We start from the raw sequence: 24,219 nt of genomic DNA, 5'->3' as shown, positions 1-24,219 counted from the left end.
AATTGAAGCGCGAGGAGTAGTACAACGATTTCACTTTTGAAGTTCTGAGCTGGAGATATCAAATATAATTATTTTTTTTCTGAGATATAATCTGCCACTATGCGTTTCTTTTTTCCTCTTCTCAGATCCTGAAAAGTCAAGTGCTGCAGCAGTATCAGCTACTGGGCTCTTGTTACTGCTCGCAGCTACTTCAGTCACCGCAGCATCGTTGTAATGAAGATGTCCAACTTGAATACGGAACAGCTTGAAAATGTATATATACATCACGCTTACATCGAACATCTAGCTTGGTCTTTGGAATTTAAATATTGCACATGGGTACTCACGGCAAAATGGACGTATTATTTTAGAATGACAGGGAAGATGGACGTGAAAGGAGTTTCCTTGTCTGAAAATATCAAAGAAAAACTTTCCCTATCTGAATGATGTCAAATAAAGATAGTTGGGTCTAAACAAAAAAAAAAAACTAAGAGTTCCATATATTCAGTTTTCATTATTTGTTTTAAAACGCCAAAGCTAAACTTCTATGAAGTTTAAAAGTAAATGTTGAAAGACAATTGAAATGTTTAAGTTTGATAACCAACCACTCGATCTTGTACTATGATGTGCAACTGGACAAGTGAGTTACATTGTCAGCGCAATCATAGTTTTCGAGATGTTAATGATAGTTAAGAACTTGGTCACTACGGAAGTCATATATGTATACTACGCAGCTCTAGGTTTCTGTGATGGTGACTGGTGGATAATATTAAGGAGGCATTGCTAATATCTCATATTTAGTGAAGTTTTTTAAGAGATACGTTTAATTTGGAGCCTATGTGCAGGTTATGCGATTACGTAGCTTGGTGGTTCTGTAATAAATATTCGGCGAATAATTTGAAAGAAAATATTTGCTTTCACTTGATTTACTAAAGGAATGTAGGCAGCTTTGTCACAATTATTTCACACAAATCTACAGCTACAAATGAAGTGCGTCGTAAAGAAGTCGTAACGAAAGATTGCTCAACGTAGAAAAAAAAAAACGACGCTGAAAAGTGGTGCCTCGTCAGGTAAATTGCGGTGCCACGCAAGTAAAAAAAACAAGGTTGTAGAAACGTAAATTCGTTGAAAGCGGTGTTTATATTATCATCTGTCGAGTAATCTGATAACTTTTAAAAAGGCATGTTGTCCTGCAAGATGTTTTTGCCTGCATAACACCTGCTTCCTCAAAAGTAACGTCGAGGCGTTGAGCAAATAATAACATAATACATCTATGAGGATATTTCACTGTTCTCGTCGTGTTCATCATTCATCCCCACCCCCCCCTTTACATCATTGTTTTTTCCTCTTTTTGAAAGGAGTGCCTTACGGCAAATTCACATAGATGCAACAAGAACATTGAGTGCAATTCCTGACCCTTTTATGGCCGTTTCAACCACGTGTAACTCTGTGCGCGTTTGATAGGCACATCAGCGCAGGCTGTTTCCCAATTACTGGCATGACTCCACACGACGAAAATTTGCGCGCTTCGTTATACATTCACCTAAGATAAGACGAAGAACAAAAGCATTTTTCTTACTTTTCTCCTCTGGTGACGTAATAGTTCTCCTTCGCCCCGCCGCGAAAATTTTCTATTCGCAACGAGCTTTCGCACTGCCTCCAGGAACGGAGGCACTGCTTCTGCAGCTCACCTGGTTCTTCCCTGCCTCCGTGACAGGCACACCCAAAACCAAGCAACGATGTCTCGTGATGAGGTCACCATGCGACGTCCGGGGATGTGACGCCGCGATGACGTGACATGGTGACGTAATCACGATATATTTTACGTCACTCACGTTGGCACCGCCGACGGTCCATTCTCACGTTCGATGAAGCTTCTAAGGTTTGTGCCTTGATAACATATAAATTAACTCCTCAGTGCCATTACTGGGTCTATGTTGTGTAAGATTTCAGTTAACACGTTTCTATATTCATCAAACAGACTGCGCTGTTTATTGCGGTCGTAGCGATTTCTCCTCCTAACCTCCCAGGTAAGGTGTACTTAAAATACATTTTCTGATGCTATGGTTCGACATGTAACGACGCAAGAAAGACAACGCATAGTTCTTTATTGTTTCAGCACAAAGAAATCCGATGCGAATTCCTTGTGTACACCACCATCTCGTCTTGATCGCAATCGACACACTCGTAAGGATTGCAATATTGCGTAAAGTGCGTTGTGAATATCGTAGCTAGTCATTGCAGATCATTGAACCTTATATCTTATAAGTGTGATTTGCTAGATCATTTCAGCCCTAGCTCTGACAAACACTGACCACTTGGCGACGCTATTTGCGCAAGTATGGGTGTTAGTTACAAACGACTATCACCAATAAAAATTATCCATTTTATTTCTTAAGATTCTGTTGACACTTATTTCCATTCTGCATCCACTAACAGTCGGCAAATAACAGCGTTTTTACTCAGCGCGTGCACGCCCCATGTGTACATGCGGTGGCACATGCGCAGTCTATATTACAAAATGATAAGCATGTAGCTAATCTGTGCGCGCGCGCGCGCGCGCGCGTGTGTGTGTGTGTGTGTGTGTGTGTGTGTGACGCTTGAGTAAAGTCGTGACATCCATAAACGTTAGAGGTACACTAAGCCACCGTAGTGGGAGAAAACCGTCTACACAGCTCGTAGAGCACACATCCTTTGGTTGTTAGAGAACCACAGCTGGTACAGAGAGCTGTTCTCCTGCAAAGAGTTCAACAACGCAATCAAAACGTGATTATCAATCGCGACCAATGAATGACACAAAAAATGCGTGAAGTGATAACACAAATAGTGATAGAGTTTTCATTGAAATTGTTGTTCACTAGAACATGACAGACCATGTAAACACAAGTACACGTCTAGCGAATTTGGATTCATACATTTTGCCTCTTTTTCAGCTCTTGTGGTAACAAACAAACTTTCATACAAGAAAGAAGGTAGTGCTCTCGTTTAAGTGCTAACGGGTGCTCGACTAATTCTTTAGAACTGTGGGATGATTATGGCATACAAACACCGTTTTTTTTTTTTTGTCTGGTGTTCATCAAACTCTTTTCTGGTAACTAAGTCACCTTATGTATGCATGAATTTTTAGCATGAAAAAAATAATTGTACAGGCTTTAAATTGCGGTGCTTGTACTCTCGTAGCATTTGCTGGTCAACTTTTTCAAACCCAGATTTACTGCCAAAAAAAAAAAAACTTAAGCTCGAAAACAAGCTAAACAGCATTTTTACGTGACATGATGAGTGTTAATAATTCTACACCACACATACTACACCAGCACCAGTCAGAAGTTTTTTCGAAACATGTCTGTTTCTTTACAATATCAAACAGAGTAACTATCACTAAATGATAATTAATGGATTACAAAAGGCAATTAGCCGCCATACTGGAACTCAAACAGCGCCATACTTGTGAAGACTATAGCTGCTATGTTCTGTGCACCTGTTCATCCTCGACACTTCTTTACCATGGTGGTATGACGTGCAAAGTGTTTTTCATGAATTAGGTGATCCATGCCCTAAGAAATCATACCAGATAAAGTTCATCGCCTTTTTATCATTCTGTAATTATGTTGCGATAACGCTAAGAAAATTTGGAGCCGATAGGCTCGGCTTGACTTGGCTTCGTAAAAATATAAACGAAACGGGTTTTACTTACGTGACTATGCATCGATGCCGTTGCATTCATGGTTTTCAACCTGAATCTAAAGTTGCTCGTTGGCCATAGTCTTATTTTTTAACCTGCAAATAAAATAGATGTAAAATCTACCACCACAACATGCGGTGTTCACTTTTCTGTTACACATATTTTGTTTATTCTCAAGTTTACTCTCTATGAATTCGAATCGTACGAGCTTTATGCTTTCTTCCACAATAAATATCTGTCTCATGTTTATTCTCTTTAAAAGAGGGGCGGTGGGGAATCGCAGGCTGAGTTGATTGTTGATTTCACCATTATCCTTATCAGCCTGACTACACCCACTGCAAGGCAAAGAGCGCTTGCATGTTTCGTTATCGACCAGTTCGTGTGCTTGCTGCGACCACGTCATACACGCAATCTTATTTATTTCCAAAATTTCTGTCGGGCCTAATTTGTACGTAGCTATTAAGGCTATTGAGAGAAAAGACAGTGACTACTAGCTAACGTCAAGTGCTAATTTTAAATTCCAGGCCCCGTGCGGCGCTATAATGTTTGGCTGACGTGTTCTCAAGATCCTCGATTATCTGTCACCAGCCTTTGCTGGCCATGCTAAAAAAGTGTTGCAGGGCCCCCTCTAAGATTACACCCATCATTTTCACTCCAATCGCTCGTGGCATCGTTTAAGAATGCCTGCCTAATTCCTTCCACCCAATTCTGATTATTCAATTGATGTCATTATAAAGCAAATTGTGCCTACTTATTACTTGGAAGCCAAGCATGGGCTCATCATTTTATTAGCCAACTCGGACAGTTAAATAGCAAATATGAAATAAATGAAAAAGCTTATTCGCTCGTTATAACAATGTCTTTCAATACGAACAGTTCATTAAAAAAGATAATTCGAAACACATGCGTCTATCTTTGATTTTTTTGCTGGATTGCATTCATGCAAGAAGCGCTTCATGAAAAAAAAAAAAACTGAGGAGTATGTCAGTCCTGGCAAGCTTTATGTTTGCTTTCAGCTCTAATTTAGAAAAAATAACATGTTAACTACGATGCATACAAAGAAAAAATAGATACTTCTTACATTTTTTATCTTACCGTTATCGCATAAAAATTGTATGTATGTATGTATGTATGTATGTATGTATGTATGTATGTATGTATGTATGTATGTATGTATGTATGTATGTATGTATGTATGTATGTATGTATGTATGTATGTATGTATGTACGTATGTATGTATGTATGTATGTATGTATGTATGTATGTATGTATGTATGTATGTATGTATGTATGTATGTATGTATGTATAAACGAAACGCATGTATGCATGTATGCATACATGCATACATGCATGTATGCATGTATGCATGCATGCATGTATGTATGTATGTATGTATGTATGTATGTATGTATGTATGTATGTATGTATGTATGCATGCATGCATGTATGTATGTATGTATGTATGTATGTATGTATGTATGTATGTATGTATGTATGTATGTATGTATGTATGTATGTATGTATGTATGTATGTATGTATGATGTATGTATGTATGTATGTATGTACCGTAAAAACACGCATATAGTTCGAACCCGCGTATAGTTCGAGGTGTAACTTGGGGATAGCAAACGCGAGAAAAAACATTTTCACGCGAATATTGTTCGAGGAAAACAGAAAAAATGCATTTATTTGCCTGCAGCAGCTCGATGTGCACAGCGAGTTGTGCAGCTCGTTGCTCCCGAACAAAGTCCGTCAGTTCTCGTTCCACGTCTGGAAATGCTCCATTTTTCGGTCCCCGGAAACTTTTTCTCTTGCCGCAGCATGCAAAAAGGGCTTCCTTCTGCTTCCGCCAACCGCGAATGCTCCGCTCATTCACGCCGAACTGCCGCTCCGCGGCACAGTTGCCGATGGTTTCGGCAGCAGAAATAACTTTCCTCTTAAAGGCAGCCGAGTACTGCCTGCGCGGTCCCGACATGGCTTAAAATCACGGAAGTAAAATCGTGGCCGTCGTGATGTGCGCCAAGTGATTGCAATGTCCACTGTTGCTCACCTGATGCACGCCTGTACCTGTAGGTCTCTAGGACTAACGCCGCTCACGCTACCACGCCACCTAACGTAGAAGTGCGCAGACACTTGATAATGATGATAGCACCAACCAATGCCGAAACCAAAACTGAATTCGTGCCGAAACTTTTTTGGGATCCGCATATAGTACGGGGCTGAAATTTCGCACCCTAAATTTTAGAAAAAAACCCCGGGCTATACGCGGGTTTTTACGGTATGTATGTATGTATGTATGTATGTATGTATGTATGTATGTATGTATGTATGTATGTATGTATGTATGTATGTATGTATGTATGTATGTATGTATGTATGTATGTATCTATGTACGTTACGTACGTACGTATGTATGTATGTATGTATGTATGTATGTATGTATGTATGTATGTATGTATGTATGTATGTATGTATGTATGTATGTATGTTCAACATACTGTGGTGAAAAAACCTGGAGCAGACATGCCCGGATGGGCTTAGATTTAGAAATCTATCTGTGCCCTTTTCAGATACGAAGCATGAGTTGATTCCACTGAATTAGTACGACGCTTTTACTTTTATAAGCATGCACACGCTGGTCAATTCCGAGCCACAACCGTCGTGCTTCGATGAGCGTGCAATCCATAGCCCTTTTGTATAATAAAAATGGTTAGAGTGTGCTAGAGTGGCATTTGGTCGAAATTGATGTGAAATTTCCAGAAAGGCTTCCTTCGTACGTAACTTCTTTAATAAGTGCCGCTTCACGGTGTTAAGCACCCCGACCTAATTTATTGAAACGTAGCTGCGTATTTCAACCAGGGTAATAAAAGAAAAACAAACATATCTAAGAATTGTATGCGCTTGTACAGCTATTTGTATAGAATACATGATAAACCCCCTTACCTTCTAATAACTGCACCGGAAATTCCAAGACAGATTATTATGAATAATCCAAGAACAACACCAACGATGGTAATATTTCTCTGTGCAACTGAAAGAATTGCAAAAAAAGTAATATCACAATAAAATACTTTTCAGCTGCCACAAGACAATGCCTTATACTTTATTGTTATGTAAACAAGGCTATGTTATTGTAAAGCTCTCAAATAACGCACATACCAATAACAAGCGCGTGCAAATGTGCGTGCAACAGCATTCATTAAAAAAGGCATGCATTTTCCTGGACATGTTTGAACATAAGTCAGTATAATGAACCTGGAAGTTTTTTGTCGAGTTTCGCCTTCACATCATTAATGACACCACAATTAGTAAATTTACTGATGCAGAACAGTGAAATCCCACACTTTCAGAGTCGTGAGAATGACTACATACTATACGCTACTGTGGCATGGAGCCATTAGACATGCCGCCCGCACAAACGTCTTCCGGCATTCCTTTTTTTGTTACCGATGTTATAATAAAACCGAATGCACGGCCAGCACGTATTCTTTGGTGTACTGATGTAAAAGGGCATGAAACTTTTTTCGGTAGTTAAGTTTATTGAAATTAATTAGATGGCGTGCCGATGTTCGAAGTTTTTTTGTAATGTCACTTGATGATTTCGGTATATTGGATTTTTTTTCTTTTTTGTGATTGTTGGCATCTGACGTCACTTGAGTGTTCTTAACCTATCAGTTGTTACCTTATGCATTCTCTGTCTCTAATTCCCCACAAATATGGCTCAACAGTAGGTTTAAATAAATAAATAAATAAATAAATAAATAAATAAATAAATAAATAAATAAAATGAATAAATAAATAACCCTTCCAGGATCTCGTTGTTATTATGACAGAAATTAGATATCGGAGGACATGATAGGGTATTGTTGCAAAGCAAAAACTTATTTTAGCATACGAATACACTACGCGAGAGCAAATTAAAAAGAACAAAAAACTGTGATAATTTTGAGAGCAGAAATTTTCTTTAAAAAATAACAGGTATTAACAATTTAATAATGTGATAATTTGCTTTATAAATCAAAAGAACGTATATTTGTTGTACACATGAAACATTTGTACCAGCGAATGCTTCGAAATGAACTTCACAATTTGGCCCTGTGTATCCCGGTTGACACCTAAAAAATAAAATGATATTCATTAGGGAAAGGCTTCGGGCATGCACATCACTTAAATTTATCAGAACATGCATAATTCTGGATTTACCGACGCGATAGATTTCACTGTTATATCGTAATAATATTTTAATAATAACAATTTTACAGGTTTTGTCATACTAGCAAATTTATAAATGGATGTAACATGTGCACCAAGTATAATTATTGTTAACAACTATCCATCAAATTCTGGTTTATACGCTCAAACAATGCGCTTGTCAATATGATATCGATATATGAGCGCAGCATATTTAGTGTGTTCCGACAGTACGTCTTCAGTGGACTTATTTTCAAAAGAGACACTAAACCGAAGCAATGAATTAGTTTGGACAATCAACCCTAGATCATTAACAAATACTGTGAAAGCTCTAGCGGCCTCAATTTTGCCACGTTTGATTTATTGATAGATGAGCTATTCAATGTAAAAATTTTTATTCTTTATTAGGCCGCAGAAATATGTGATGGTGACGGCATGAATTTCAGAGTGTATTCGTATTTTGGGCGCATTAACTCAACGAAGTTTCCTGAAGGCTGTTAAGTTCTTAGCTCCTACAGAAGAAATTACAGTCGATTTTAACCGATCAGGAACTACGTAGGCTATATAGTGAGCACCTTCAAAATAAATGACGTAACGACGAGGTGTGCGAAAATTTCACGCACCCAGAGTTTTTTTTTTTTTTTTGCATTTCCTCGTTTACAAAACGTCTTGTTTAGCAATGGTATTCTTTTTGGTCTCCTGAAAAAGTAATGTACTGATACGAGAAACATAGCCTTTCTCTCCAGTGTCCCTTTAACTATTTCAGTACAAAGAGCTGAAGGAGCATGTGAAAGCATAGACCTAAAATGGACAAGGAAACGTACTGGCAGTAGTAGGAGATTTTATCACTTCTCTCACAGGTACCGCGATTCTTGCAGGGATTCTTGTCGCATATTGCTGAAAATGACAATAAAATACAATATTCATCAATTTGACCCAAATCATTCAGAGAGCGAGAGAGAGCTCTTCATTAAAATCCAGAGAATATCGAATCGTATGTACGCAAATGATTGAATTCTAGCTGGCCACACACTCGTCGGCATGCTTTGGGTTAAACAGTTGGAGTTATGAAAATTAATCACCATTTTCGAAACGGTGTCGAGATTATGGTATACCTATACAACCACAAAGAGCGACTTATGAAACTTACAGCACAAAACTTTCTCTTTTGTTTTCTGCAATGCCGAAGAGGAGCGTCACCCTAACAAATATATTTGTGAATGATACCGGCGATGGGCTGAGCAGGAATGTGGTGACAAGTAGTTCGATTTGTTTTCGCTCGTAATACGCTAAAATACGTTTGACCTCTTCGAAGTATATTTCGAAAATCACACGCTAACAAGCAGTGCGCTGCAAGAATGTCGAATAGCTCTCGAACTCCTGACAACCACAGCATATTACCCAAGCTTAAACACACATGTGATAGCATAAAATCAAGAAAAATTTATATGAAATGAACGATTATTCATGTATGTGAGGAGATGACGTACTGAAATAATTTCCGGATTAATTTCCTCTCGTGGAGAATATTGATTTGATTGACATGTGTGGTTTAACGTCTCAAAATCGCGATACAATTATGAGAGACACCGTAGTGGAGGGCTCCAGAAATGTGGACCACGTGGCGAGTTTTAAGGTGCACCCAAATCTGACCACACGGGTGTACAGCAATTTCGCCTCCATCGAAAATGAAGCCGGCACCGCCGGCATTCGATCCCGCTGATTCCCGCGTCTCATGAATCGAGAGTAGCAATTCAATCAAGCAAAAAGTAGTTGTAGTACATGTGCTGTGGAATTACTTTGGTGAATTTGGAGCAGAACACAACTCTGTATATTTTGGACACATTAACCCCAATGTATGGCACGTAAGTGCAAAATAACTATCTTTAGACCTTTGAGGCTGAACACAAAGTATGCGCTGTCACTCAGCCATCACATTAGATATGAAAAAATAAACTAAGTGTGCCTTCATTTCTTGATTGACATACTTCCCAATGTAACTTTAGAGTAAGATTACCTTTATTCTTGTTGTAAGTCAGAATCTTCAAGACAGGGTTGTGAATGTTTTTTTTTTGTATATTTTGTGTCTTGTCAGTAGTGCCATAATGCTCTCGAAAAGTGGTAGCTGCACGTGTATACTTTTAGAGTCGCGTGCGCTGTTTCGACTAAGCGGTGTAGGAGTATAATTAAAATAAATTGTACAAGTGAAACTAACGAAACGTAATCATGCGAGTGAAGACGCAGAACAGAAACTGACGTTTTAAAACGCAATGGGTTTCATGCCACATTCACCGTTGGTCAGGCACCTTAGCAAGTGCATGATCAAGTGGAATGGTGCCAACTGGTTCGAGCGATTAAGTGTGTAATATATTTGGCCCACGATTTTAATTTTGTTCTTATTAACCAAACGAGAGGCAAAGACACGTACGAGTGCAGACGCCTTCCGCGGATTCGATGTAATTGATGTGGCAGACGCACTTCCCTTCCAAACACTGGTGCTCTGTCTCTGTGCAATACTCCTCGCACTTTCGTTCTGAAAAGAAAACACAGCAAGCGTTCGTTGTATCGCTGGATAGCCCAGGCACAAATGCCAAGTACCATAGGTCTGAGAAAAGAAAAATGGATTCCATTCAGTCACGCTCAAAGAGGCTCACTTTATATACTATATATACTGCTTCATTTTTGTGTTGGGGGTGATTTTCAAACAATATGAGTCGTTTTCATTTATAATACTTTCGCTTCATTGCAATACATAGCGGCAAAACATGAAACATTGTTTTGTAGTAATCTAATATCGGAAGTCATATGTCCATGGCGTTATACGAAAATACGAAATGCGACAATTCGTGTTCTGCGCTGCGTTTTGTTATCTAAGGTACATAACAATCTGTGCAACTGATAGTATAAATTGGTCTCTTCATAGGTGCGCGTGACAGTGTAAAACAGTGCATAACAGCATCTAACAGGAACCGCAGCCTATTGTACTGGATGTCCTAATCCTAATCCGCGTGTGCTGGCTGTTTTTAGATGACATAGGCCATCGAGGTACTTCACGTTAAAAAGAGTTTGTTACAGCTAATGTACTTACCACATCCCAAACTTCTTACCTGCTGTTCAATCACGACTGAATTTTGTATTGGCCTCGTTTGGTTTTCACTGTACTCTCCGGCACAGATCGGAAATTGTGAAATATATGGCCATAGTCGTTTTGTAATGCCAGTAGACGAACATTGTTAAATTACTCTGAGACCATGATTTATTCAAGAAATTTGAAAATAAAGCAAAGGATAGCACACGGAACACCATTTGTAGCTGTTAAGTGTTGTTTGGTTACTGTGACATACGAAGATAATAGTTAAATTGGACGAAAAACTGCCTGCCAGTGGTCAGCATTGAAGCCACAAAATCAAATCCGCAACGTTCTAATAATTGTGGGTTCATAGTACCCACCTTCTGCTGCTACTTCTGCTGCCTATTTAAATGTTGTCAAATCGGTCCTTACGGACGGTAATTTGTACTTCTTTACTTCTTTTGCTTTCCCTCGTTTGATGATTACAACACTACAATTAAAAATTATAGTAGGTGATTACGCATTCCTTGGCTTCACTATTCGTTGACTTCCTTAGTTTACGTCCAACAATCAGGCGATGCCCTTCTTTGTTTTTCATCTTTTGTGCCTTCATACTTTATGCGTATGTTGTATGAGAAAGGTGACTTGATAATGCGACATCGCTGCAAGAACTTTCAAAGCGTACTTGTCAAAAACTCGATTTATCCCACCTGCACAGAAGTCCACGTGGAGAGCTCCCTGTGTGTACGAAGCCATGCTTCTGTGCGACTTCCTGCAGGTCAACGCGTAGGAACTCTCGTTGTTTCGCTTCGTACATTCATACTGCTTTCCAAACTTCGGTCCCACTTCCTTCAAGTACGTGTCGCACAGGTTCACTTCTGTTACATCTGTGAACGCGACAAACATAAAGGCATAGTTTTCATGAGTCATCGTTCTTTTTATATACATAAATTAACAGCTGCAGCTGACGAAATGTTCTAACGAATGGGTGGTCCTGAATCAACTGTTTACAAGTGTGCAGTAAGATGCACCTTCCGTGTAGTATAGTTATCGTGATTATACTGTGTATAAGGCGGTGGCGTCGACTAATATATATATATATATATATATATATATATATATATATATATATATACACACACACACACACACACACACACACACACACACACACACACACACACACACACACATATATATATATATATATATATATATATATATATATGTATTAGTCGACTTCCTAGCATGAATGGAGGAGAGGCCAAAACAGAACAAAGACAGTTAGCAAGAGCGCAAGTTATACTCATGCCCACATAGCAGCAATATAAAATAGCACACTAAGAGGAAATGAACTTGCTTCGGAATAACACCTAAAAGCATTTGAACAACCTACCTGATACGCTTCCATTGATGACGTGCAAATTAGGTGGAAAGTCACAGCTACCTTCTTCCGTCTGGTTATAGCAAGCACGAATTCTCTCGAGTAAGTCCTGTTCTGGCAGCGTATTGAATTTCAGCTCCACTTTGTATTCGTCCCTGAAAAATAAAGATTAAAATGCTCCACGCACCATAATGGCGAATTTATTATCATGTTTGTTGAAGCGGAGTTAGGTCGAACTCTTTTGACCACTAATAGTTTACATGAACAGCCTTATAGACCTCCTTCTGATTGAAACCAATACTTGATCGCATAGATAAAATCATACGTGATAGGTGTGCTACTTAAAGTATTAGCACTGTTGCGCAGCAGCTATTTTCAGTCGTCTAGTCACTCTGTGAGATTGGCGGGTACAGGATATACGCTTAAGCATCGAAGGCATCCAGCTTGTTATTCAACTGAGAATAACCTTCCACATCAAATAGCATAAGCAACCAAGGAATGTGTGTTTTAACGCAGTGTGCCACCTTTCGGTGGCACCACGGAAATTTTCAGTCACCTCACGTTATATGGGATTCTCTGAAATTTTAATGTACTCATAAAAAAATGTACTACCCCTTTAGCACATGTTAAGCAGAGTACAGGGGATGGAGGCCTATGCTATCACACTTTATAGACAACTGATTACTTTAACACCTAATTAAGTGTTAATCAGATTCTATAATACTAATTTATCGCATAAGCTATTTGCATTCAAGTTACCTTAATTCACATTTCATACGGATTCGTTTACCTTAATTTACGTTTGACTACCCCGAAGTGATTTGCATAAGCCACCATAGGTGAGAGAATAAGGAAACTTGTGAGGTGTATTTTTTTTCTTCAATTTAATCCTCCTTCAGAAAGTGCCACTATGCGCCGCACGTCTGGAATCGTTCGTCTTTTCAACGCCATACGCTGAATTTTATCGCTATTGGTCTATATGGAACTTTTTTCATTAAGAAACCACTAAATATATTTCGTGGAACAAAGTAGCCTGTCAGCTGTATCTGCACAGTCAGACGTAGCTGTTTGTAGTGAATTGTTTATTGCTGTCACAATACTCGAAGTCGAACAGTGCAAAGTACTCTCCGGTTTATGTAGCCTATGCTTGAAAGTTGGAAAAGAACGCTTTGAATAGGTAGGGTAATAATATCACATAATGAGAACCTGAAACCGGACTAACTGTCATCTATAATGATCTGCTGTTATCACAGACTGCAAAGCAATGTCTGCAATTATCTGCAAAGCAATGTCGGCTAGAAATTATTATTATTGAACACGCGCAACATTCCAAGAAGAACAGTCACGCACAAATATTCGTGTGCTATATGGGAAGTGATCAGCCTGTTTGAGCAACGACAGAAAGAGATGTTTTGAAAGCACCATTATAAGGTACTTACGAGCACTTGAGCAACTTGACGGTGACGAGCGCGTCGCCGTAAAGTTGTTTCATCTGAAATACGAAGAACCCATTACACGTCTGTTTACCTTGAATGCGCCATGTATACTGTTCTACAAGTTCGACGCGTCTGCTGGAGCCGACGTCATTGAGTATGAGAAAATTGCAAGACTTGCTCAAGTATTTGTTAAAGACACTTACATTTAGAAACTTATGAGCTTTATTAATGAAGTGTAACAACTTCTAAGCTAGTATATAGGGATAGCATGTTACTAGTGTTAAATCCAGCGAAATATACTGTGACTATATACCTGAACATGTAGTTCTTGGCTTGCACAAAGAAAATATTGCCCATAAAAATGATGCTCACTTTCTGGGATGACACATTAGCTATTTGGCATTTTGTCGGGTAGTGACTTCTATTTGTACATCAGTTCGCCCCACCACTTACTAGACGTCTCCGGTTAGGTTACATTTATATGACCAACTGTCGCGTAAACATTCGTTCCAGCCGAGTACAAGGTTTTCCCTATCCCTATTTGCAATAATCTAGCTTTACAAGCTGAAGAGACCATACTATATAAAGCAAAGGTCTTAGGGCTCACAATGAAACGTCGGGTGTCTGTAAAAAAAAAAAAGAAAAAACCTTCGGCGCAGTGGCTTTCACGCGTTGCTAAAACCCTCCACACCGATGCTTATCAGCCAAGCCTAGCAACGGAGACAAACCACGCAGCCCCCACACCACGGTTGCCAGGCGTGCACGAGCCGAGATTAAAGGTCCGCACTTCTACTGCATGGGTGCTACAGCAGACTTTGCAGGTTGGTTCTGACGCTGGACTTCAGACACTTTTGCGTGATCTGTGACAGATTGTGGTTCGACTCTACTTTGTTCGCGCCATGGAAAGAGCTAAGAAGGCCTTGTCAAGCCCTTCAGATGATACATCTTCACTGTTTCTTAAGCTGCCTTGTATAAAACTCGGCCTATTTTTCCTGAATTAGTTCACTTATTCAAGGAAAGAAGCTTCACGGCATAAAAATAATTCTAATACCTAACGTTATAGACGTTCAACCGTTTACGCAGCGCCGAGATCAAAGTAAAAGATGGTAGCGGTAATCTTTTTAGCCAATGCCGCATACGAGCGCGCGCCGGTAGGCTGAGTTAAATATTTAGCCGTGCTGGCCTGTCAAGCTTCTGTGTAAAATGAACTTATCCAGGCCCCCTTTTTAGTTATCTTAACAAGTGACGAATAACTCATGAAACGACAAGGCAACAACGCTGCGACTGCAACGCTAGCAATACATATATTTTTCCTTACTGCGGGCCAAAGTTATATAGCGTGCATTGCGATAAACCGATTGCGCCCCGCCGTGGTGGTCTAACGGCTAAGGTACTCGGCTGCTGACCCGCGTCACGGGATCAAATTCCAACTGTGGCGGCTGCATTTCCGATGGAGGCGTAAATGTTGTAGGCCCGTGTGCTCAGATTTGGGTGCACGTTAAAGAACCCCAGGTGGTCTAAATCTCCGGAGCCCTCTACTACGGCGTCTCTCATAATCATATGGTGGTTTTAGGACGTTAAACCTTACATATCTCTCTATCAATCAATCAGCGTTAACCGAACGATTCCAGCTGCAAGCAGCCAATGCGTGAATCGAATTTTCAAAATAGACGCCCCTCCACATGCTCTGTTTATAAAATAAGGTGCACCACTGCGCAATCTAGAGTGACTTTTTGCCGTTAGAACATTTGCATAAGTGTACCACCCGTAATATGTTTGTCTTCTCGCTTTAAGACAGTACTAAATTAACGTACTTTGCGCCTTAAAAATTTAGAAGTGCCATTATTTATGCGTTTGTCAATGAATTTTTGTGGATTGCTTTTTGTCGATTGCTTAGCGTTTTTTTGTTTTCGTATTGTGGCTTCCGTGATTATCTCCGGTAGCATGCATCCTGAGCCGATCACGGAATCATTTTTACAACGGCAAAATCCAAGCGCCAGACACGCGGACTTGTACATTGCACTGAGCGAAGTTCTTGCATCAACTTCCACAGCATTAAATCTGTTGTATGAAGCCGAGCGTAGTATTTCAAGCTGGTCGGAGCAGAATAGCTGAAAACTAGGGACCGCACTCAGCACAATTGTCGATGGTGGCAGCACTGTGGCAAGTGCAACGTGCATTACATCAAGTGCAAGGGCGTTACCGGCTGCTCTGTCACAATTTTTCGTGTACCTAGAGCATTTCCAGCGTGCCCGGCGAGTCAACTTGCTTAACCGAAGATTTTGCTCTCTGACCGTGTGTACATACTGAAAACATTGTGTGTTGTGTAACACTGCGCTGGCAGCCCGCTGAACATTCGTCGCGACGAAGCTTCCCTATACTCGGCGTGGTATCAATTTCATGGCACGCGCTATGCTACAACGTCGGCTTCATAGGTATGTTTCTGTTCCCATCTTATTTACAGCTATTGTTTAGGAATCGTTCTTGTTGAAACTGCTGATATTAGATGCGTCAGGTTCAGGGGCGCATCCAGCCACCAATTTCAGGGGTGGCGGTTGCTTGAATTAACACCAGAAAGAAGGGCGTGGTCATTACTTTTCTGTTTCTACTAGCACAAATACCCTGTAATGGCAAAAATTCGGTTAATGTGTGCTCGCAGTGGTCCCACTCTTTTTCCCTAACTGTGATAGCAGGTCGTGCTGTGGAGGGGGATCTGACAGGCTTGGGGGGGGGGGGGGAGGCGATCGCCTATATTGTCACCCTCTGGATCCACCACTGGTGAGGTCACTGTGAAAACGATGGGGCATGAACCGTATATGTAGCAACAATATGGCTGTTCTACATAAATTTTAGAACGCCATGACAGTGCAGACGATGACTAATAATCACACCAACACAACTTGCTTGTGTTTGTGTGTCAGCTTCGTCACACCGTTTCAAACCAATGCATCTGTACAAACTGATCCAAGTGTCAGTGCTACTTCACGTGATTGTTATTTTAGGTCGGTATGAATATGCTGTTCCTTTGGTTCCACTGTAGTATAATGGTGATGCTGAAGTTAATTCGAGGATTATCCGTACAGTAAGAATAGCTTGAACAGTATGCCGAAGGCCAAACGGCTGCTAACGTTTTGCCGAAAAAGCGGAAAAAAAAAGTTAACCTGAAGTTTCACTTTCATCGCTCACGCATGGATGACATGCTACACTCGATAAAAGTTTGCGATCACGCGGTTACACTGCGGCATAGCCTGCCAGTATACTCGGTAGATAAGCCGTTCCACGAATTGCGTAGTCGTGTCGTGTGTTTTAAGATAACTCACGTACGACCTTTTTCCCCCCTACAGGTCATCATAATTTTCGGAGCGATAGTTTCACACGTGGTGGTATTGTATATGTGCGCTATAACATGTGAAACGTGCGCTCTAATTTTTACACAGTCTTACGATGGAGGCGGAAATGTAGGCCCGTGTACTCAGATTTGGGTGCACGTTAAAGAACCCCAGGTGGTCGAAATTTCAGGAGCCCTCCACTACAGCGTCTCTCATAATCATATGGTGGTTTCGGGACGTTAAACCCCACATATAAATCAATCAAATCAACTTTTACATAGTCAACACATGTTCCATATACTGTGCTTCAGACGTTGCTCATCTACAACTTATTTCGTTGTCTGACCTGCACAAAACAAATGAACATTGTTTATGCAAAATGTTTGTTTCGGTAACTGGTCGTCACTCGAAACCATACATGCTGTTTCTTCGCGTTCGATGCTCTACCACTGAGCTACCATGACAGCTCATACATGCTGTTTCTGCAAGCCTGTATTTGTTTCGTATAGACAATCAGTTGGTAATTGAAATTCTCGTCAGCGAGACTTTTCTTACAGCTGCAGATACAAGCGCAGAGCGCGCCTTCTATATAAAGGGATTGAAAATTGTTTCTGATAAAAACGTTATGCACTGAATCAAATCAGAAGCTTTATGCACATGAATGAGACGCTCACATGTTCACGATTACTGTTTTATAAGAACAATCGTGCAGGAAACCCTGAAAGACGTGATAGCCACTGTCATATCACGGTCGCACCAGGTACGCTGTTGCTGGTTATACTCTTGTTTATAGAACGTCACTTCTCGCACTTTTGGTCAAATATTTAGTGTTTTGCTGGCTCAGCACAATCATGGACCCACAGCGACCACGTTTGAATATTGTGCGAAGTCTTGCAGATACAAAAAGAAACAAATGCTAGTCAAGAGACTTCCTCGCGGACCGTAGACTATTTAAAAATATACAAGGTTGAATTCCTACCCGTGTATCACAAATAAAATGCGTCTAGGCACAACTCGGAAACCGAAACGGAACAACACGATGGTCAAGTGTTAGTCTGACAGTTTCGTTTCGCTCTCTTTCCCGAGTAGTGTGCAATTTCAGACTTTTCAAAGAAAAGCCATAACATCAATTAACTAATCTTAATGTCATCCCGTACGACAACATTCAAACTCTGAGCTTTCGAGCGCATTGTAGTAACATCTAGCGAAAAAAAAAAAGCCAGTATATTCAAGCATGTGGAAAGGATATTATATGTTATGCCAAAAACTTAAGAACATGAAAGATGGCAAGTTCTAGGGAGAAGGAAAACACTTTCCCCCTTGAAACTCTCATAACCCACTTAATGCAGAACCAACTAGCCCCACTTTCAGCTCTAAAATAGAACTTTTAAGATACAAGACTTTATAAAGTAGTACTTCTTCGATCGTACTATGAAGAAGCAAAAAGCTAGAGACCACCTGGAGCGTATACTTACAGCGGCTTCGACTACTTTATGCTCTTCCGTGCAATTTTCCATGTTGTCCTGGGCGTCTTTCGACCCATTCACTGTCTTGAACGAGACGGTGTACCAGTACGCTTGCTCTGCGTGAAAGTGTTGTGGAAGAACGAACATTCTTAATAGATGACGGGAAATCTGACAGCCATGTTGTTGCGCAGTGTTTTTACTCTAGAAGACGTTTCTTCACACTGTAACGCTGAAGTAAAGTATCAAGGCACATATTTAGAGTGTGTAACAACAGGTTGGAGGATATAATATATTATTGTATAACAACAAAATATGAGCGTGTAATATAGGCAAGAAACTTGGTTATCGTGAGCACGTTTTTTGCAAAACATAGGTGGCTTGTGTAATCATATTGTAAGGGAAAAAAAATAACACTTGCTGTCCAGATTTTAAAGAAGCTGTTGCTTACGCTAAGTTCAATGTGACTTGTTCCTTTCTCTTTTTTATGCCACATTGTAAGATGTTGGCGCACAATAAAGGCGCCGGCTTCTCCATAGCTCTTAAAAATGTCGAGTTTTGAACGTACATAGTCTTCAACTTTCGAACGCAACAAATACGCAGATCTTGTAACATACAGCTTCAAAAACACCATGACACTCGGATATCATGTCTCCCAAATGCAAAGGACAATACCCCCTAATATAAAGTTCTGAAGTCGTACATCATGTAGATAAACTATACATCATGTGGAGAAATGTAGGAAATAACATAACTGTGAAGACAACATAGTCAACAATAACATATATGTATATCCTTGGGGATGATCTTGGATATCCGAGGAAGTTATATATTATTTATTCTTTAAAACAACATCCCACTTTTGAAGTTGTACGCACTAGAAAACAAGTGACGTTACGCACCTAGAAGACAAGCTTTTCCTTTGTCATCCCACTCGAACGCCTCCGGGCACGAGCACTGCGCCAAACCGTTATTGAGTTCGCATTTGCCCAAGACTGAGAAACATCTCTCAACGTCCTCCGGCTTGCACTGCACTGAAGAAAAAAACAAAAAAAATCAGTCATACATTGGAAACAAAATCGCGGTCACAACCGCATACCGTAGTTGTATAAGGAGGGTCACTTGAGCCCATCCATCTGCCTTTATCAGTAACGTTTTAAAACACGTAGAAGGCAGAAAGCTCGAGTTTGTTTTGTTGTCATCACGTGTTCTTACCAGAATTGTGTGCGTGGCGCTCTCTCAGGCAGTGATATTACTCACGTGAAGTTACAGCGGGATGACTGAGCGCAAGAGAGAATATGCAATGTCCGATTGCATTTACATAGCCAAATATAGAGTTTTGGATACGTGATGAAACCACATTGAAAAAGTTTGGTTTACAGGAAAGAGAAGTTGAAAAAGACAAGAAAACCTTGCATTACTAAATATGTAATGAGCTTATGAATTAGCAAGAAATTGCACATGTGCACACACGGAAATTATATACATCTGATTTGAAATATACCTCTCTTTAGCGAAAAGAACTAGTACATGGGGTAATGTCAAGAGCAATCGCTAATGAAAACAGTAAACTGCTAACTTTGCCTGGTTGGTGCATATGATTTCAGCAGCATGAATATTGTCATCAATAGGTAAATATTGACTACGAGCCAGTGTTTGTAGTCGCCGCTTTCTCTTTCTTCGTCTGTGTTTTTCCTTTCCTGCACTGCGAGCCAGTTCTTCCACTATGTACCAATCACACCAAGTTAGCATATTCGCAGTGGGACGAAACACGGAGTGCGAGAAATATAGCCGAGTGCACGGCCGCCGATGTTTGAGTGCTAGGACCAAACATCTAGTACAATAAGTGAGATCACCTCGTACTTCTACAATTTTTATTGTTCCTTTTACTTCAGACCTATATCTCGACTGTACTGTCAACGATATTCGTAATAAACTCAGCTTCATATTGTTCCTGTTTTTTTTTTTTTTTGCGGAACTCACACAGGTGTCTCGTTTATAACGACTAATGAGTAGCTAAAACTTCCATCAACCACCAACAAGCAACTTTCGTCACCTGCGCTTCTGGAGTCCCCATTGATACAGGCCAGGAGAGTGTGCCTTTGCATTTCAAGATGTTATTCAGTGGAGTTTGTTGGCTCATAGTTTAAATTGGTTTGAGCACCGGAACTTGATATGAGGCACGAATTTAAGACAGACACGGAACAGACGCTGACGCGGAATACATACACGGAAGACACATACGTGGAAAACATACAAGCTACAGTGACGTGCGTGTCTCTTTTGTTTTAGGAGCGAAGCTCCCTAGGACCTCATGATGTCCATTAGCTCCAATCAGTCCGGGCGCCATGCACAGATGCAAAACATTTGCGCAAGACAGTCTACAGAGCATACACAGCGCGTATATTGGTTTAAGAAAAAAAAAAGAACACAACGCCATAAAAACACTGACATTTAACCACCAATCAAAGCATAGGACATAGCAAAAGGTTGACACGAACAAAATAATGAAAGGCTGTTAAGCCAGAACAAAACAAGCCACGATTCATGATCTGATGCATACTGCTCCTCCTCACGAACAGCATTCACTTCGTGTACCTGTCTTATTTTTTTTTTATCGCTCGTATCAAGTTCCGCTGCTCGAACCAATGTCTGCGTTTCATCCCGTTGTGTCACGTTTTCCTCGGAATTTCCCTCCAGCAGAAACGCGCGTCATCGTGTTGCAAATATTTGCTTCTTTATCTTAATATCCTTTCGCCGAAGAATCTTGCTTGCCGAGCTCGAGAAACTGCTCTGTGCTCTCGTAAAAAAAAATGTTTCCTGATCCTTTCTTGCCCACAGTGCCGGCCCTCGTGGACTTTTTTTTCAGTTTTGTTGTTTGTACTCGGTTTATCGTCACTTACCTTTTCACTTTCTTTTTTATGGCAAAATTATCTGCTCGTACTATCAGCAACCCTTGCACCTGGTTACCGGTCTCCATTACTAAATAGGCATTAAGTTCGTCAAAACATATAGAAATTTGTAGTTATTAAAAGGCAGTATGCTGCAGAACTACTAAGAGAATCTGTTAGACAATACGTACGCTTTGACCCCGTTACACTCACAACGCGTTGAGTAGATTGACGTTTCTAAGAGAAGGCGGCTAAATAACCTGTCTGAAATATGCGCTGTTCCCATGTGAATATCGAACTCTTCTCCAGGTATTGTACAAAGCCACGCTGTGTTACTTTTTCAAGATCAATCTTGCTTCTAGCGTGAACAAATAAGGGCAGAAAAAGAAAAGGATAACCTAGCATTACTCTGTATAATCGGGGCATTCTAATACAGCTTATACAATTCAAATGTCGGAGATAAAGACAACCATCTAGTTTAGACATGCTAATATCAACTGCCACCTTATGCGACAACCATTCTGCAATTATATGCCACTATGCTTGTTCATTGTCGCTGCTAATGCGTGCGGAAAAATTACTTACAGGTTAATGAGTTCCATCTCTATGCCGAACTATTTCGGTCACTGGGTGATGATCTTCGTATAATTGCGTTAAAAGGAAGGCTTGAAAGTGTTTCGGGCAAACTACCGTTATTAATTTTTGTGATTAAGAAGTCCTAGCGAAAAATCAGGGCAAGCGAAGATTGGACAGGCATGTGCGTTGCGGCTATCCTTCTTTTCATTCTTTCTTTCTTGCCCCGCCGCGGTGGTCTAGTGGCTAAGGCACTCGGCTGCTGACCCGCAGGTCGCGGGTTCAAATCCCGGCTGCGGCGGCTGCATTTCCGATGGAGGCGGAAATGTTGTAGGCCCGTGTGCTCAGATTTGGGTGCACGTTAAAGAACCCCAGGTGGTCGAAATTTCCGGAGCCCTCCACTACGGCGTCTCTCATAATCATATAGTGGTTTTGGGACGTTAAACCCCACATATCAATCAATCAATTCTTTCTTTCTTTCGTTTTTCTTTGTTTCACTTCTTTCTCTCTTTCTTCTTTCTTTATTTCTACTGTGAATCGGACTGTAATCCCTGCGTGGTCAACAAAGCAGCACTTCATTTGCTACAGGGAGCAATGACGGCCATGCGTTCGTGTCCACGCAACCATGAAATGCGGCAATGTGAAGGGGCAAGCTGCCTCAATAAGGTCAATATGAATCAGATCGCTATGTTACAAAAGGCTGACCCTCGACAAGCCTACGACCATGAGATCATGAATAATTTAAGAAAGGCCGAAATGATAACGAATGTGACCAGTTCACTTTTGAGGGCCCGATTCTTTGCAGTTTTGACACGGCTGGGTTTTTGTTTTTTTTTTTGGCCACACCTACGGAGCCAGACACTTGATGGACAACATCAGCATTGCTTGAAAACACGTAGATAACGTGAATGCTGCTTTAAGTGCGAGCAAGCCAGCGTGACTGAACAATGTGCGTTGAGATCTTCCCTCTGTTTAACAGAAGCGAGGCAGCGGTTCCCAAAAGCTAGATAATACCGCGACCTGTACACATGATGAGTGAATGCAAGAGAGCTTCCTCGAAATGTATCCGTAATCGCGCTGGCCTTTCTTTTCTTCAATGGGCGCTTTAGCATATGTGTACGCAGTAACCGCTTCCGTTGTTGTGCGCAAGCGGCAACGGTACCAGGTATGTTTACTTAAGTTCAGGCGGCTAATCAATATTAATGCTGCAGTTTGACGTTCCGAAATCAGGTGAGATGCTGAGGCATGCCACACATTAAGGCACTTGTCCATTTCATTCACCTCGTAATGCTTACAACGGCAAAGAAATCTTAAGAAAATGCTCAAAAGTTTGTGTGTTCCTGGACATTGCGTTTGCAGCGAAATCGGTTCTATGAAGTATAACATGATCATTTAATTAGAGATCATTTTATTATTGAATACTTGAATGGTATGCGTAACTATCAGCGTAATAAGGTGCATCGAGTGGTCCTCAATGAGGCTTTACTGCCTTCATCTCCTTTCGGGGCATTATATTCAGTGCAGAAATCATGCAGTAGGCAATACAGGGCTAACGAATAAATAAGTCCGAGTACCCAAGTGATTTTTGCATTTCGCCCTTACATAAACGCGAAGAGTAGCGAATAAGTGAAATAGCTTACCGCCAGCTTGATTGGTGCTATTACCGTCATTGCAGATCGCACCACCGATGAGCAATAATGATGTTACAAACACTGCGGTGATGAATAAGTCCGAGTACCCAAGTGATTTTAGCATTTCGCCCTTATATAAACGCGAAGAGTATCGAATAAGTGAAATAGCTTACCGTCAGCTTGATTGGTGCTATTATCGTCATTGCAGATCGCCTCACCGATGAGCAATAATGATGTTACAAACACTGCGGTGATGACGCACATTGCTGCTCTACCGAAAAGCGCTGGTTGAAGTGGATGAAGAACGACGTTGGCGGAGTGCATTCCTTCCCCTTGCTCTCAGTGGCCGCACGATAAAGGCGCCTATCGGCGTTGTGCGACGGTGGCGCTATCACAAAAATGTCCTATCGTTGCTTCTTTGCGTCGTGCTACGCAGGTGAAAATGGTCTGGAAGTCGATCGATAAAGCGCACCCTGTTTTTCTTCCCGGACATTGCATGGCACCTACGACACGCTGTTACAGGTCATGCTTTGTTTGAAGTTCTGTTTTCCACGTCAAGTGCTCCCCTATGGTTTGAACATTGTCTT

General features: G+C 40.7%; 2 protein-coding genes across 6 annotated transcripts in view; one reads left to right on the top strand and one right to left on the bottom strand.

Annotated features, from left to right (window-relative positions):
• The window catches only part of LOC119171703 (glycoprotein antigen BM86), a 163,219-nt gene extending 160,842 nt beyond the window's left edge, over positions 1–2,377 (top strand). For all 3 annotated transcript variants that reach the window (XM_075892276.1, XM_075892277.1, XM_075892275.1), the window contains exon 17: positions 126–2,377. In XM_075892276.1, the coding sequence (XP_075748391.1) occupies positions 126–214 (89 nt within the window). In that variant the 3' untranslated portion in view covers positions 215–2,377. The remainder of the gene's footprint in view (positions 1–125) is intronic.
• LOC119171700 (uncharacterized) lies at positions 2,071–24,107 on the bottom strand. Of its 3 annotated transcripts, none has more exons than XM_075892279.1 (12): positions 23,806–24,107; positions 19,440–19,571; positions 18,550–18,656; positions 13,749–13,801; positions 12,322–12,464; positions 11,636–11,812; positions 10,284–10,388; positions 8,680–8,752; positions 7,724–7,779; positions 6,608–6,695; positions 3,674–3,756; positions 2,071–2,715 (listed from the first exon to the last, which is right to left on the bottom strand). In XM_075892279.1, exons 1-11 carry the CDS (start codon positions 23,954–23,956, stop codon positions 3,720–3,722), a joined length of 1,122 nt encoding a protein of 373 aa, XP_075748394.1. In that variant the 5' UTR covers positions 23,957–24,107; the 3' UTR covers positions 2,071–2,715; positions 3,674–3,719. The 3 variants fall into 3 exon arrangements, with proteins under 3 accessions (XP_075748394.1, XP_075748396.1, XP_075748395.1); XM_075892281.1 differs by having other exon boundaries at positions 19,440–19,566; XM_075892280.1 differs by lacking the exon at positions 23,806–24,107 and adding an exon at positions 23,642–23,771.
• Positions 24,108–24,219: the final 112 nt, after the last annotated feature.

The sequence above is a fragment of the Rhipicephalus microplus genome, chromosome 4 (genome assembly GCF_043290135.1).
Source record: "Rhipicephalus microplus isolate Deutch F79 chromosome 4, USDA_Rmic, whole genome shotgun sequence".
In the NCBI taxonomy this organism is placed as follows: Eukaryota; Metazoa; Arthropoda; class Arachnida; order Ixodida; family Ixodidae; genus Rhipicephalus; species Rhipicephalus microplus.
Note: the sequence above shows the minus strand (reverse complement) of the source record. Positions and strands in the feature narration are given on the sequence as shown.

Excerpts from the sequence above, each read along its gene's own strand:
- LOC119171700 (XM_075892279.1), bottom strand. The coding sequence starts at position 23,956 with ATGCACTCCGCCAACGTCGTTCTTCATCCACTTCAACCAGCGCTTTTC. Across the intron at positions 18,657-19,439 it reads AGGAAAAGCTTGTCTTCTAG|AGCAAGCGTACTGGTACACC; the intron begins GTGCGTAACGTC and ends ACTTTCACGCAG. Across the intron at positions 8,753-10,283 it reads CGCGGAAGGCGTCTGCACTC|CAATATGCGACAAGAATCCC; the intron begins GTACGTGTCTTT and ends TGTCATTTTCAG.